Source organism: Neofelis nebulosa, chromosome 10 (assembly GCF_028018385.1).
Source record: "Neofelis nebulosa isolate mNeoNeb1 chromosome 10, mNeoNeb1.pri, whole genome shotgun sequence".
Classification (NCBI taxonomy): Eukaryota; Metazoa; Chordata; class Mammalia; order Carnivora; family Felidae; genus Neofelis; species Neofelis nebulosa.
In genome coordinates, this window is record NC_080791.1 from 10138551 (window position 1) to 10153148 (window position 14598).

The 14598-nt window shown below is 41.8% G+C and overlaps 2 protein-coding genes across 10 annotated transcripts in view; both read left to right on the forward strand.

The window, feature by feature from the left end:
• BCO2 (beta-carotene oxygenase 2) overlaps nt 1-2190 on the forward strand; it is a 55511-nt gene extending 53321 nt beyond the window's left edge. For all 7 annotated transcript variants that reach the window (XM_058690255.1, XM_058690258.1, XM_058690257.1 and 4 more), the window contains 2 exons: nt 52-162; nt 1923-2190. In XM_058690255.1, coding sequence (XP_058546238.1) covers nt 52-162; nt 1923-2036 — 225 coding nt within the window. In that variant the 3' untranslated portion in view covers nt 2037-2190. The remainder of the gene's footprint in view (nt 1-51; nt 163-1922) is intronic.
• A 3093-nt stretch (nt 2191-5283) lies between these two features.
• PTS (6-pyruvoyltetrahydropterin synthase) overlaps nt 5284-14598 on the forward strand; it is a 67657-nt gene continuing 58342 nt past the window's right edge. Inside the window, exons 1-6 of one of the 3 annotated variants that reach the window (XM_058690275.1) lie at nt 5392-5792; nt 7532-7611; nt 9054-9076; nt 9441-9497; nt 11407-11477; nt 11671-12104. In XM_058690275.1, coding sequence (XP_058546258.1) covers nt 5407-5792; nt 7532-7611; nt 9054-9076; nt 9441-9497; nt 11407-11477; nt 11671-11794 — 741 coding nt within the window. In that variant the 5' untranslated portion in view covers nt 5392-5406 and the 3' untranslated portion in view covers nt 11795-12104. Of the gene's footprint in view, nt 5793-7531; nt 7612-9053; nt 9077-9440; nt 9498-11406; nt 11478-11670; nt 12105-14598 lie in introns of those variants that run through there. The other 2 variants (XR_009250205.1, XM_058690277.1) reach the window with 2 other exon arrangements.

Consider the following 14598-nt stretch of genomic DNA (forward strand, 5'->3'; position numbering starts at 1 on the left):
CTCATAACTAGCCTTCTATCAAATACTTTTTTTGGGGGGGGGGTCTTACAGATTTGGAGAGAAGATGGCTTCTACCCCTCGGAACCTGTGTTTGTTCCTGCACCAGGAACCAGTGAAGAAGATGGTGGGGTTATTCTCTCTGTGGTGATCACCCCCAAGCAGGTAAATGTATCTCCCCATCACTATTCAGAAAGAGAAGTGGCACTGAGCCTTTTGAGGATTGTATTCAGTGATGCTGTCAGTAGTTTATTCTGATTCCAATGCAGTACTTTCTCCCTTTTCTTCCTCTCCTCCTATGTACATACCCTTTTTTTTTTTTTTTATTTTTTTATTTTTTTAATTTTTGGGACAGAGAGAGACAGAGCATGAACGGGGGAGGGGCAGAGAGAGAGGGAGACACAGAATCGGAAACAGGCTCCAGGCTCCGAGCCATCGGCCCAGAGCCCGACGCGGGGCTCGAACTCACGGACCGCGAGATCGTGACCTGGCTGAAGTCGGACACTTAACCGACTGCGCCACCCAGGCGCCCCCATACCCTTTTATCACAATCGTGCTTTATTATTATTTTAAAGTTCTATTTATATCGTCATCATAATTTACATTTTGCATATTCATTCACAAAGAATTTTAACACACATCATCTTATTTACTCATCAGAAGAGCTTTGTTGAAACAGAGAGGGAGGCAAACCATAAGAGAATCTTAAATATAGAGAACAAACTGAGCGTTGCTGGAGGGGAGGTGAGTAGGGTATGGGTAAAATGGGTGATGAGCATTAAGGAGGGCACTTTTCAGGATGAGCACTGGGTATCATATGTAAGAGATGAATCCCGGGTTCTATTCCTGAAACCAAGACTACACTGTATGTTAACTAACTTGAATTTAAATTAAAAAAAAAAAGAAGAAGACCTTTTTTGCATACCATTTTACACACATGGAATTTGTAACTTAGATAAGTTGCAGGAGCTTGCGTCAGATCTCACAGTGGTAAAGCCAGTGTTTAAATCTCTGTCTTCTGACGTCTAGTCTGATGTTCATGCCGCCATCTGTGCTGCCAGTTTCATTGCTCCAAAAGTGTAATGTGGTGAGCCCTGGTTCTCAACAATGTTGATGTCATAACTTCTTGTGTAAGGCAGTCTTATGGCAGATAGGTTCATTTTGAGTACAAGCTTTGATCAGTTATTAGTGGCTGCCTGGGGTGTAGGATTCTGAGACTTTTTAAGGGTTTGACGAGGAGAGTGCTGGGATCAATTACTAACATCTGCCACAGGCTTCAGAGGACTTTGTCCTCATTTCATGTACTTGCCACTCCTGCAATTATACCAGGGCAAGTATCAGTCAGCCTTGTAATGCTGACAAAGTTATTTGTACAGTTCCAAAGTAACTGGAGGCATAGAACTTAGAAAATTTGGAAGAAAAAAATTTCTGTATCCCTTCGGAGATTAAAAAGTCCCAGGTAAAAAGATCCTTAAAGTCAGAGAGATTCTGTGAAAGTAATTGACATAAACAACCTAATTTCTTCACTCTGGGCCTGAACTTCTTCTGCCATAATTTCCTTTTCAGGCTGGTTCAGCAATTCCGCAAACATTCAGTGAATGGATAGCCAAGGCACTGTGCTAGGTGGTGAGGATAGATAGGAAGATGCGTAAGACATGATCAAAAGAATTCTGGGGCGCCTGGGTGGCTCAGTTGGTTAAGCATCCGACTTCAACTCAGGTCATGATCTCACAGTTTGTGAGTTCAAGCCCCGCATCAGGCTGTGTGCTGACAGCTCAGAGCCTGGAGCCTGCTTCGAATTCTGTGTCTCCCTCTCTCTCTGCTCTTCCCCCGCTCATGCTCTGTGTCTCTCTTCTTCGAAAATAATTAAAACATTAAAAAATTAAAAAAGAAAAGAATTTCCAGTATTGTTTTTCCTTTTCTAGAATGAAAACAATTTTCTACTAGTCTTGGACGCCAAGAACTTTGAAGAACTGGGCCGAGCCGAAGTGCCCGTGCAAATGCCTTACGGGTTCCATGGCACCTTTGTCACCATCTGATGGAACAACTCACAAGGCCTAGAAACTAAGTTTATAATGAACATTCTCTGTACAAAAAAAGAGAGCAAAAAAGGCACCTTACCTTCTAAACTGTAGAGATCTGGTTGTAAAATTTCTATTAAAAACCAAATTCTTGGGGCGCCTGGGTGGCTCAGTCAATTGCGTGTCCGACTCTTTATTTTGCCTCTGTGCTGAGTGTGGAGGCTGCATGGGATTCTCTCCCCCGACAGCCCCTCCCCAGCTCTCTGTCTCTCTCAAAATAAAAAAACTTTAAAAAAACAAAACAAAACAGAATTCTTGAGATAATCACGGTTTTATGTTTTCTTAGGGCTCTTCCTTAAAAACGTGAAGCAAGTGTTGATACAACCTTTTGAAGAGAGTTTTAAATTTATATTTACTAGATACATCTTTATCTAGGTAATAAGACTACATGAAAGAAAAAGAGCTGGGTCATCACTACTGTCAGACAGAGTGGTGACAGAGGTCCTTACACTTGGGAGAAAAAAATACAAATAATCACAGATTGTAAAATACGAGTATAGCTCTAAAAAGGACCTTGTTTTTTTCCATCACAGCCTGCCTGTTAGCGTGGGCTCTAAGGAGCTTACAGAGGACAGGAAGCCAGCTACGTCATGCTTGGAGGCTTTCTTCCAAAGCACCTGTTTCTCCACTGTCCACGGACGCCACAGCAGTTGAGCCACCGACTGCCACCTTCCACCCCACCCCCAGCTCAGCCTTGGGAGGGTGTTGTTTTGAGGGACATCACTAAGATCAGCCATTTCTTCTCATCTCCAGAAATTGAAGAGTGGGTAGTTCTTCATTTGGTTGGGCAACAGGTGGCACTAGAGGCCATCTAATCTCCATGCGTCTAAACCCTGACAGCCCGAAGCCTCCTATGTCTGTCACATAAACCACACTCTTGCCAACGCCTTCGAGATCCTTTCTTCCCTTTCCCTTCAGTTATACCTCCTCCCTCCCCTTAACTCCAAACCAGGACCAGTTAAACTTTCAGTGCTCCCTCTGCATGTTGAATGCTGCCGGAGAACCCTCCTTGACTTGTAGTTTGGGACAACCGTGAGCTCACTGCAGAGTCAGTTTCTTCTCAGTTTTCCTCAGGAGTTACAGCCAACATCATAAACCCTGTCCTCTGTAGTGAAGTGTTCCCGCAGGCACAAAAATGCCACCTGTAAAGGTTTACATTGTGGCAGTAAAGGGAAAGCTGTAAGTTTTGTGTCTGGGTTGATAAAGCACAGAGTAAAAGCAGCAGGTACCAGAATGGCAAGAAGATGGCTGAACAACTCACAGAGATGTGGAGGCTTCGAGGCTGAGGTAAGCATAAGAGAACATAAATCCCCTGATATTTCACAGAAGTCCTCAAAGACAGGAGGATTGTTTTAGATCTTATCTGGATCTAAAGGGTGGAAGAGACTCCAGATGACACCTGGGAAGTATGCCAATCTGATAATGTCTTTCCTCTATAAATCTTTACTCCATCCTAATCACAGGGTGTGAAGTTCAAGCATATAAAGGTTATCAGTACAATCATAAGATTTTGACCCAAGGATGCCTGAATTCTGCCGTGGCTCTGTCATCTGTGATGTTCTTGAAGAAGAAGACAAAAAGGGATCAATGACATTTTATTTGTTTATTTTTTAAAATGACTATTTTGAAAGGTGGGGAGAGGCAGGGAGCAGGAGAGGGAGAATCCCAAGCAGGCTCTGCACAGAGCCCGACTTAGATGCTCAACCTACTGAGCCACCCAGACGCTCCAAAGTGACATTCTATAATATGCCTATATCTATCTATCTATCTATCTATCTATCTATCTATCTATCTATATCTATATATTTATTTATATATTTATATATTTAAATATATCACTCTGATAAGATTGAGTGACCAGATGACTAAGGCTGAAAGCCTAGTTAGGGCCTCTTCCTCTCCCTAAGCCCAACTCCTCACTCACCAGGGTCGAGACTCAAGGAGAGGAGTACGAGGCGCATATGGGAGGGGAAAGGGACTAGAACCCAGCCTAGTGACTTTGTTTTAACTAATTATATCTGCAAAGACCCATTTCCACATAAAGTCATGTTCTGAGGTACTGGGGGCTCAACACACTAATTTTGGGGGGACATGATTCAACCCATAACAGGATCACTGAGGGTGAATTTGGTGAATACCCTTAATTTAAAAATGTAGAGCAAAGGCTCTGCAAATGCAATGCCATATTTTATTTAAGTAATTGAGTACAGCAATTTCTCAGAAATTCCTTTTGCTTTGTATTTTGATTCCTAAGACTTCATTCAGAAAGAGTCAAGCATTTGTGTAACCATTGACCATTAATTAGACTGCTTATCTCCAATATGGTCAATGCCTGCCAAGTACTGTTTTACTGTAAGTGACTTGCATGAGTAATTCACTTATATGGGCCCGTGCTTTCTTTAATTTTTTTTTTAATGTTTATTTTTGAGAGAGAGAAAGCAAACAGGGGAGGGGGAGAGAGGGAGACACAGAATCTGAAGCAGGTTCCAGGCTCTGAGCTGTTAGCACAGAGCCTGATGTGGAGCTTGAACTTGTGAACTGCAAGATCATGACCTGAGCTGAAGTCGGACACTTAACTGACTGAGCCACCCAGGTGCCCCTGGGCCCATGCTTTCTTATCCATGAGAGGACTGGACTAGAGTGCTTATCTCAGAAATATCTGAAGTTTATTCTTTGACGTTTTTACAGCCCACTGGGGGATATAATAAAAATATTTGAAAACATGCTAAAAATGTTTGGCTACATGATAATGCAGAACAAGAGTATGGAGCTGGAGACAGGAGACATTTGAAAGAAATCACGATTTGGGGCCTGTATGCCTGTTACTCTCATGATTTAATCTATCCTTCCTGGAACACTGCCAGCCACATGGTTAGATATTCGATAAATATTTAGCAAAGGAATGAATGGAAGCAAGAGGTGACATAATACTGGGAACTTTTAAGTAGTGTGGATACTCCTTATAAGTAGATGTGGGGAAACATGATCCGTTTACTCCGGAAGTGTCAACATAGGACAGAGATTTGCTAATGTGTGTGTTCATGACTGCATGTGTTCACACTGTGATAAATGGTTTTATGCATGTGTGTGGATGGTAAGGAAAGCTTGAGAATTTCCCTTAGTAAGAAGAATCTTTACAAACAGTCCAAAGGTAATGTCATTTATGAAAGTCAAGTGCTCCTACATGTGCCCTGAAATTCCCGCTCCCTTTAGGCTGTAAGTAGGTTGGCCTTGAGGCCCACCTCTGAGTAACCAGCCAGGGGAGGTTATTATAGCCAGGGCTTTCTAGAAGTGAGGGCGAGGAGCATGTCACAGAGGTCTTTCCAGTATGCAGTGTGGCCAGGCTGACCCTCACGGCCCGAAGTGGCCTGAGGCTGAGCAGACCTTGGAACGAAAGACACTGAGACCTCACCCACGTTTTCTGACTGCTGGTAGGTTTACCTACCTTATCCCCGCTCTTGCTGTCCAAGAGACTGACAGGACGGGACGCTTTACTGCCTCCGGGCCAGCAGAGGGAGCCAGCCGCAGCGCGGAGCCGAGAGCGCGTCCCAGGGCGCCGGCCGCACTGCGCAGCCGCGGAACGCTCGGCCTATCCCCGCGGCGAACCGAACCGGGAGGCAACGCGATGAGCGCGGCTGGCGCGGGCGTGGGCGGTCGCCGCTGGGCGCGACTGTCCCGCCTCGTCTCCTTCAGCGCGACCCACCGGCTCCACAGGTGGGGTGTGCCCACAGTGCCCACGCAGGGGGGCGGGGCTCGGGCGCGGGAGCGCAGGTGTGCGAACCGAGGCGCGCTCCCTGCTTCCCTGGCGACCGCGTGACGGTGGCAGCTGGAGTCCAGCGGAGGAGGCCGTGGGCGCGGTGGCACGCGGAGCGGACCGCGGAGGCTTCCTCGCTGGCTCCGAGTCTTGGAGCAACTTCGGGGTACCTCACATACCCCAGTAGAGCGCGAGGGGTTGCTGCGACAGTCGGAGCAGTGACACAGTGCTCAGGTGACACAGTGCCAGGCACGTGGTGAACATTCCGTAAAAGTGAGCTGCTCCGAGGTGCCAGGAGCGCTAGCCACGTAGCCCGTACAGCTACGACAACGCAAGTTTACCCACTGTTTAGCACGGATGTCGTGAACCCAGGCGATCCCTTTCGTTGAGGCAGCTCTGAGAACAGGGAGCGTGACAGGGATTTGAACCCAGAGCATTCACGACTGCTTGAACGCACCGAGGAGTTGATGTCGAGGCGCGTTTTGCCTCTCCTTAGCAAGTCCCGCTCTCAGCATAACGTTTCCCGGTCTGTGAAACGAGGATAATCATTTCTAACAAGGGTCATCCGTTCGTTCACTGGGCAGGTATTTATTTGGCCAGCTTGTCAGGTCTTGTGTCAGGTGACAGGTGTTGTGTTAGGCAGCAGCGATCAACACTCACCCGTCCTCGCCTTCTGTCCGGAGCGCGCCATCTGGCCAATCTTGTGGAGGACACAGGGAGGGAATTTTGTGCAAAAGCTTTGTGAACTGTAGCATTCTAAATGTCAGTGGGTGAGCAGGAGGGAATGGGGGAAAATAACAAAGAGGGTCTTAAAAAGGAAGGGGTGGTATAATAGGGCGTTCACATAGGAGGCCTCGTTGAAGATGCATGGACGTTTGGACAGGTGGAGTAAAAATTCACGAAGAAAATTGTTTCCTGGGGGTCCCTGGGTGGCTCAGTGGGTTAAGCATCAGCCCACCGCTCAGGTCTCGATCTCACCGTTGGGATTCCAGTCCCCAGTCCGGCTCTGTGCCGACAGTTCAGAGCCTGGAGCCTGCTTCAGATTCTGTGTCTCCCCCTCTCTCTAGCCCTTATCCCACTTGTGCGCGTGCGCTCTCTCTCTCTCAAAAATAAATAAACTTGGAAAAAATTTAAGAATGAAAATTGTCTTCTGCCTGGAAGAACAACTGGGTATTGTAATTTTAAAGTTTCACCTAATCTGAATACCCCTCAATGGATTGGTGACGTTGTTTGTGGCAGTAGTTAAGTAAGGCGTTATAATGCAAAGGTGTTAAAGAGGAGCCGCAGTAGGTCACGTAATTATTTTTAAGGAGAAATGAGATTTTAAACCACTTGAGGACAGGCATCTTTTATCATTGTATGTCCTTGCTTCATTCAATCCATGCCTAGAATGTAATAGGTACCCAGTAAATGTTTGGGGAGTTGAAAAATAGAAGGGCCTTGAGCAGATCAGTTGGAATCTTGCTGTGGAATGAGGGTGTGGACTTTGTTTATGCTAATTTATATGGTACAGTAGCCTAATTAAGGGGCGTACACTGTTCCTGACAGCTGAATAATGAAATCAAAATGATTTACGACTCTCCATTTGGTGAGCTAAAGTAATAATAAACTGTGAAGCTTTTCAAAAGCTAGAGCAAATAATGTAGGGAACAGAGAAGGTATCTGAACTTGTGACGTGTTGAATTTTTTTTTTTTTCAGCAAATGTCTGAGTAAGGAAGAAAATTTGAAACTGTATGGGAAATGCAACAATCCAAATGGCCATGGGCACAATTATAAAGGTGAGGGAAAAGGTGATGAAATTTTAGCCCTTTCAATAAGGATGTAATCGGCAAATATAGTCCTAACGAGTCAGAAACCTTATGGGCAAAGCATGAATACCTTGAGCCTTGAATATGCAGTTACATGGAAGTTCAGAATGAAAAAAATCTGTTGTCTTGGTTGGATGTGTCTTAAATTTTGTATCTGCTGTGTTAGAGATAATGAATGGTTTAAATAATATTTTTTATCCTTGGCCTTAGTGTACATAATGAGATTTTTTTTGGCACCACGTTTCCTCCTAATTAGGTATTGCTGAGGCTAACGTTAAAATTAGACTGTATTCTTTGAGTAAATAGTGACAGACAAAAGGGAGATATTGGTTAGGAACCTGCTGTATGGAAGGAAAATAACTTGGGTCTAAAACTTTGCCAGCAATGTTCCAAGAAAACAATTTATGCTCTAAACAGGTATAAGAGATGCGATTTTTTGAGATAAAGCCGGTATCTCAAAAAACAGCTACGTAAGCCGTTGCATATCATGGCATATAGTATGGTAGAGTAAAAAGATTAGAAAAGGTGTCAGAAGATCAGACTTTCTAGTTTAGTTACTGCCTCTTGATCTATGATATTTGTTATTCTTAGTTTGCTCTCTTATCACATAATACCTAATGGCGTTTGCACAGAGCTGAAAAAAAAAATATATGTTGTTAAATTGTAAAACCCTCTGAGCATCATTTTTCAAATGCTTCATGGGGCGCCTGGGTGGCGCAGTCGGTTAAGCGTCCGACTTCAGCCAGGTCACGATCTCGCGGTCCGTGAGTTCGAGCCCCCCGTCAGGCTCTGGGCTGATGGCTCGGAGCCTGGAGCCTGTTTCCGATTCTGTGTCTCCCTCTCTCTCTGCCCCTCCCCCGTTCATGCTCTGTCTCTCTCTGTCCCAAAAATAAATAAAAAAACGTTGAAAAAAAAAACAAAAAACAAAAAACAAAACAAATGCTTCGTTAACTTACAGAGCATTACCGTAAACTGGATATGTTTGTGTAAGTAAAGGCATCAGGATTTTAGGCCCATTAGTGGCTTTGCTTGCTCAGAAAGGTACCACCCAGCATTGGGCCACCTCGGTGTGTAGCCGGACTTCTTTGTGTACATACTCTGCTTTTACAGGCAGTGATCAAGCGGCAACTCCATCCTACCTAGTGGACATTCCTACCCAGTGCATCAACCTCATAAATAGAATTTGCACCCTTTCTGCCTTTGGCCAAAGCTCCTGCTAAGCCTCTCTGTCTTGGTTGAGTCTTGCTTTCATTAACAAAGATGTTAACTAAAAGACCGGCTGTCTTAGGGAAAATATAAATAGAGTTTTGTAGGGCAGAGATCTAATACTTAATTTACGTTGCTAACTTGTGCTTGGGTGTTATCTGTTGAAATTCATGTGGTTTTTTGGTATTCTGTTTTCTTTCCCATAGTTGTGGTGACAGTTCATGGAGAGGTACGTGCTGAAAATATCTGTGTGCTTTGCGCAGATTGCTGGGCCTTCTCAGCCAACATGATGGATTCTGTGTCGAAAAATTCTGTTCAAATCAATATTGCTTCATTGTTGGCCTTTGTGTATGGTGAGCTGCTGTCATTCCAGACCTTTCCTCTCCCAAAGAGTTATCTTTAATCTGCTACATGTGGACAGATAGAAGATCAGTGGTACCATAAAATGGATACCTGGAGCACCTGGTGATTGTCTCAGAGATGAAGGCAGATGTGGGCGCGATTTCTGCACATTGTACAGCCTTTAATAACTTAGCAGAGGTTTAAATATGAAAAGCATATCATACTAATATTCACCTTTGTTTATTCTTCAGATTGATCCTCTTACAGGCATGGTTATGAATATGACCGACCTCAAAGAGTACATGGAGGTAATGTCATGTTAGGTCCTCTAAGTATATTTGATGGCCCCCCTTTTTACTTTCCCAACTAAGTATCTTCAGAGGTTCCGTGACCTTGTGAGCAGAATTGGAGGAGTAGTTGGAGGAACTACTCTCACATTTTTCTAAAGGTGTTTGGGTGATTTAAAGGAAATAAGTCACAGTTGAATTGCAGTGATGGGAATACCTGTAACATGCTCATCTTGTATTCCCTGCTGCCATATCCTGATTTCCTCCAATTAACAGGGATCACATAACAGGAGTTCAATGAAGGACTTGCTGACTGTATCGTTATAGAAGTCCTGCAGTGTCAGAAGCCTTAGAGATGATCTCAACCAACTTCTTCATTCCCTGGATTGAGAGAGGCTGAACTTGCTTTAGGTTTTGTGGTTAGTCTTTTACAAAGTTGAGAGTGGACTCCCTTCAACCCAGCTTTGGTTTTATTATTATACCATGTCACCTGTCTGTTCAGTTCCACTCTTAACCTCTGCTTCTTATTCTTGTTCTGAAATCCGATATCTGTCTTATAAAAATGCTACTAATGATCATCATTTCTTCCATATTACTTATCATTCATATATTCAGCAAGTTTGCCTACTTCGCATAAGTCTTTGAACTAAGCATCAAGGGTACAAAGATGAGTGAGACACAGCCTTTACCCAGAGAATGCTAACATGACTTTTTCTAGGAGACAAAGAATACTAGGTGCTCAGTAAGTTTCAGTTGGATAAAATGAATAAGAGATTCAGTGAATGAACAAACAGCAATGTGTTCTGAGTCCATTAGGAAAGCTATAAAGACAGAGTTTTTGCATTTACTGGAGATTTAAAATATATACACAGAGTGTTGTACAATACAAGACAGCAGTATGGGAAATTTGAGGCGTCTCATGCATGCGGATGGCCAAATACTGGAAGACAGGTTCTCTATACTCTTTGCCACTTTTGTGTACCCGAGGGACACCGCATAGTCCCCTTAGTAGAAGTAACTCATCATGGCATGTAATAAAGTTAGATGGGGCCTGTGGAAGAAGCTTCAGTGGGAAAGTTGGGACCCGCACTGGAATTGAATAGGAAACAGTATTTATTTTCTTGATGTCCATGTGGAACTGCCCTTAATTTGATCTGTTTTAAAGGCTATTTGGCTTAAGGCTTAACTCTTTTTCATATGGTTCTGGTTTTGCTCAAAAAATGATTGCTGTTATTATTAAAGTACCCTTCTTGGAACCATACCACTGGAAAATTAGATTGTTTCACAAATGTTTACATTTTGTACATTAGCTAAAAGTAAAAAGTTAGAAAGAATAAGGCAATTGCTATTCTTGCCACCAACAAGGGAAAACGTTATGTTAATATATATAAGCATTAGGAAGCAACAGTCTTTATATATTTATATTTTTTCTCCTCTAAGAGTCCAAGATAATTCTTAAATTACTCCTCATAGCAGAAATTTAGAACTACTTACATAATTTCACTCTCAGTCGGCTTTATAAAATGTAACACTCACTGGATCCTTGTCCTGATGACCTTGTGGCATTGTGCTGAAGCTAAGACTATATGGAGAAGTATTTTTGGTAATTTTTAGACAGAATTCACGAAGCGTTAAACTGAATTCTGAATCACTATGGCTGGTTACAAGAAAGCTGCAGTGCATTCTCCTGTACGTTTTGATTTCTTACATCTTTGCATTTAGTAATGAGGAGAACCAGTCATTATGGAGATTTGGGCCTTGCTTCATTTTCCAACTTTAAGCTTTATTTTGTGAGACACAGATGGAGTCCTTACAAGCACTGAGTTAGTGACTAACTGATAAGGTAAGGCTTCTAGAGGCAAAGATAGAACACTTTGGAATTTGAGTCATAAATGGAACCAGTGATATTTTTCCTTTGTTTTATCTACAGGAGGCAATTATGAAGCCCCTTGATCATAAGAATCTGGATCTAGATGTGCCATACTTTGCAGATATTGTAAGGTGAGTGTGACCATCTTGCCTTATGTAAATAGTAGGAAAGAAGAATTGCTGTTAACATTTTATCTGACTGGTAGGTGGTCCTGAAGTTTTATTTTAACATTATTTTTTAAATCCAGAATTTCTATTCTCTGTAAATATCAAACATGAAATTTTGTTCATTTGCCTTTGATCTTCTTTCCTTTTTTTCCTACAGCACGACAGAAAATGTAGCTGTATATATCTGGGAAAACCTCCAGAAATTTCTTCCTATGGGAGTTCTTTATAAAGTAAAAGTATATGAAACTGACAATAATGTTGTCGTCTATAAAGGAGAGTAGCTTTTAGGAGTTCATACTGTAGAAAGATTAATTTCTTTCCACATTTGAAAAAGGTCTTTATCCTCTTGGACTATTAAAAAGTCATCACAGAATTGTTAGAGCTTCACCTTGTGTTCTGGTGCCTAATTTATTGAAATCATTGTGTGTAAGACCTGTTGTGTATTCAAATATATTTTAAAACAAAATTTGTTAAAGACATTCTGAGTGTCATTTAGAGAATCCTTTATAGATTAAAAATCACTTCATTTTCAGTAAAATGTTATGGTGTGGAATTTAAAAGCAAAATAAATCAATTTTTGTTTTTCCATTATCTCATTTTTTAGTATTCATTTTTTCCTTGGTATAAATATGAATGGCAAAAATGTTTATAAGACTTACAGTAGGTGAAGCTTAAAAAAAATATATATAGGTGTCCACATAGTCCGGAAACAGACAACATACACTTCTTGATTACTTCTCAGGTGTGCTAAGGGCACAAGATTATTCAGTGAAAATAAGGCATACAATCACTTTAGGTGATGCATTGTAAGTGCGTATACAAGGATTGATGGAAATACCAGTTTAATGCACACTGTTCAAGGCAGTTTTGCACAGCTTGTTGAACCATGAATTGCTAGTGAGGAACAGGACATTCATTGAACATTTATTGGAATATCAGTAAACTATTTATTATGTATAGTTGTCTATGTTTCCAGACCTTATGGCCACCTGAACAATTTTAATTCAGAAACCTGAAGAATAATCGTATGTATTAAATCCTATTAAAATAATCAACATGAAAAGGATATCTTACACTGTAACTCATCTCTTACATATAGTTTTTCCTAATGGATCCCATTTTGTTCTTAACATTAAACTTACCTGCTTCAGTTGAACTATATTCTTGGCACCTGGTATCTTTTCTTCATGACTAAATCCGCAAGAAAGGATTTGCTTGCTTCGCACAAAGAAGTGTTCTCATTTGTATTCTAAACTTCTTAAATGTAGGGTTTTATTTCACTCTCCACATAGCAACTAGCACACAATGGATTCTCAGAATGTTGCTACCTGGAAATAGTAGAAAAAAACTTGTGCAGTGACTACTAGAAAAATTTTCAGAGAGGTACCCTTTTGTTTTGGACAGTTAGTAACTAAAGGATATTTTGATAAATTTTGATAATCCGTGCCCATTTAATGATATTTGAATGTGTTTTAGTTATCAGGCACAATTTTTGTTATTTATACTTGTATATTCTGTATTGATTATTTAAAAGACAGGATTTTAATTTCAACAAATACCATGAAAAGTGAGTATTATTCCCATTTTACAGATGAGAAAATTAAATTTCAGTGAGTTTGCTTGCCTAAGATCATTCAGCAAATAAACAGCAGACTGAATGTCTGACACTCAGGGTCTGTCTGACTCCTAAACACAGACTCTAAAAACAGGGTAATGGAATAATGTATGTATATTTCAAGTTTTTTTTTTTTTAATAAATCTAATTTTATAGATCTGATATCATATTAGAAAAACATTACTTTTCATAGTAGCGTAGACATGGCAGGGGTTTGTCGTTCATGAGTTGCTTCAAGAGAACCTTTTTTTTTCTACTTACTTTCCTTAGGAAAGCAAGAAGTCTGTCTGTCTGACTGTCTATCACACTGAATGGGTGAGTGAATGAGGGCAGGACCAAAGATAGTATATAGGTGGTTTTCTTCTGTCTCCCTAGAACCTGCTGTCAGAGACCTTATCAAGCTGTTTTGTAATTGTTGCTTTACCTTTTTGCATTTTTCACCGCCCTGAATTCCTTGTGGACAAAGTCTTTATTCGAAGCAGAGTATCTAGTAAATAGCACTCAGTAATTTTTGTTTGATTAAATAAATGAATGGCAGATTGGTAGGAACTGTTGAAATTTTGTAGTACCTTATATATAACGGCCCCTTGGTAAATGTTTCTAGAGTTGAATAACACGAGAGTTTTGAGGCTTGAATCCTGGTCCTTGTGCTGCCACTATTCAGCTGTGTCCCTCTCATCTCAGAGCCTCAGATTCTTTGCCCATAACGTGAATGATTCGACCTGAGGCTTTCTGAAGTTGCTTCTGCCTGTTCTCAGATTTTATATCTCTGTGATTTTAAATACCAAAGAAGTACATAATAAATTAAGAGAAAGAAGAAGATTATTCTGGGGTGGTGACATTTGGAAAAGCTTAGGGAGGTCAGTCCTGAATGGTAGTGAAAGTGATAGGGTAGGAAGGTGGCCTTTGGAATCCAGAGAAAAGCAGGAACACGTACTGAAGGGGTACACATCCACTCGTGGTGGGAATGGACAAAGTGTATTTGGGATGAAGTGAATAGATTGATCTTAAATAGAATAGTAATGAAGTGTGAGTGTGTAATGGGTAGCTAGCTTGGAAATACAGAATGGGGACAGTCTGCGGGCCTTGAATATCCATTTGGTTTCTGTCCTTTGAGCAATAGGGAGCTGTTGAAGTTTCTCTGCTTTTTAAGGAGAATCACCAGCTCGACACAGGGAAGCAAGGGAAACCAGTTGCAGAGCATATGTGGGGATCCAGACGGGAGGTGATGGTGGCCAGATGCTCGTGGAGCAGGAGGGATGGAGTGACAGGGAGGGAGGGTAGAGCTAAGGTGGTGCACTGCCTCCTGTGGCCTCAGGCATTGTGCTGAACCCTTTCTATTTACCTCACGTTATCTTTGTGACCACCCGGCAGGGGGAGTGGGCTAGTTATCTACTGTAACATAACAGATTACCCCACAGAAGGGTTCAAAACATGATTATCTCACAGTTTGAATGTGCCAGAAATCTG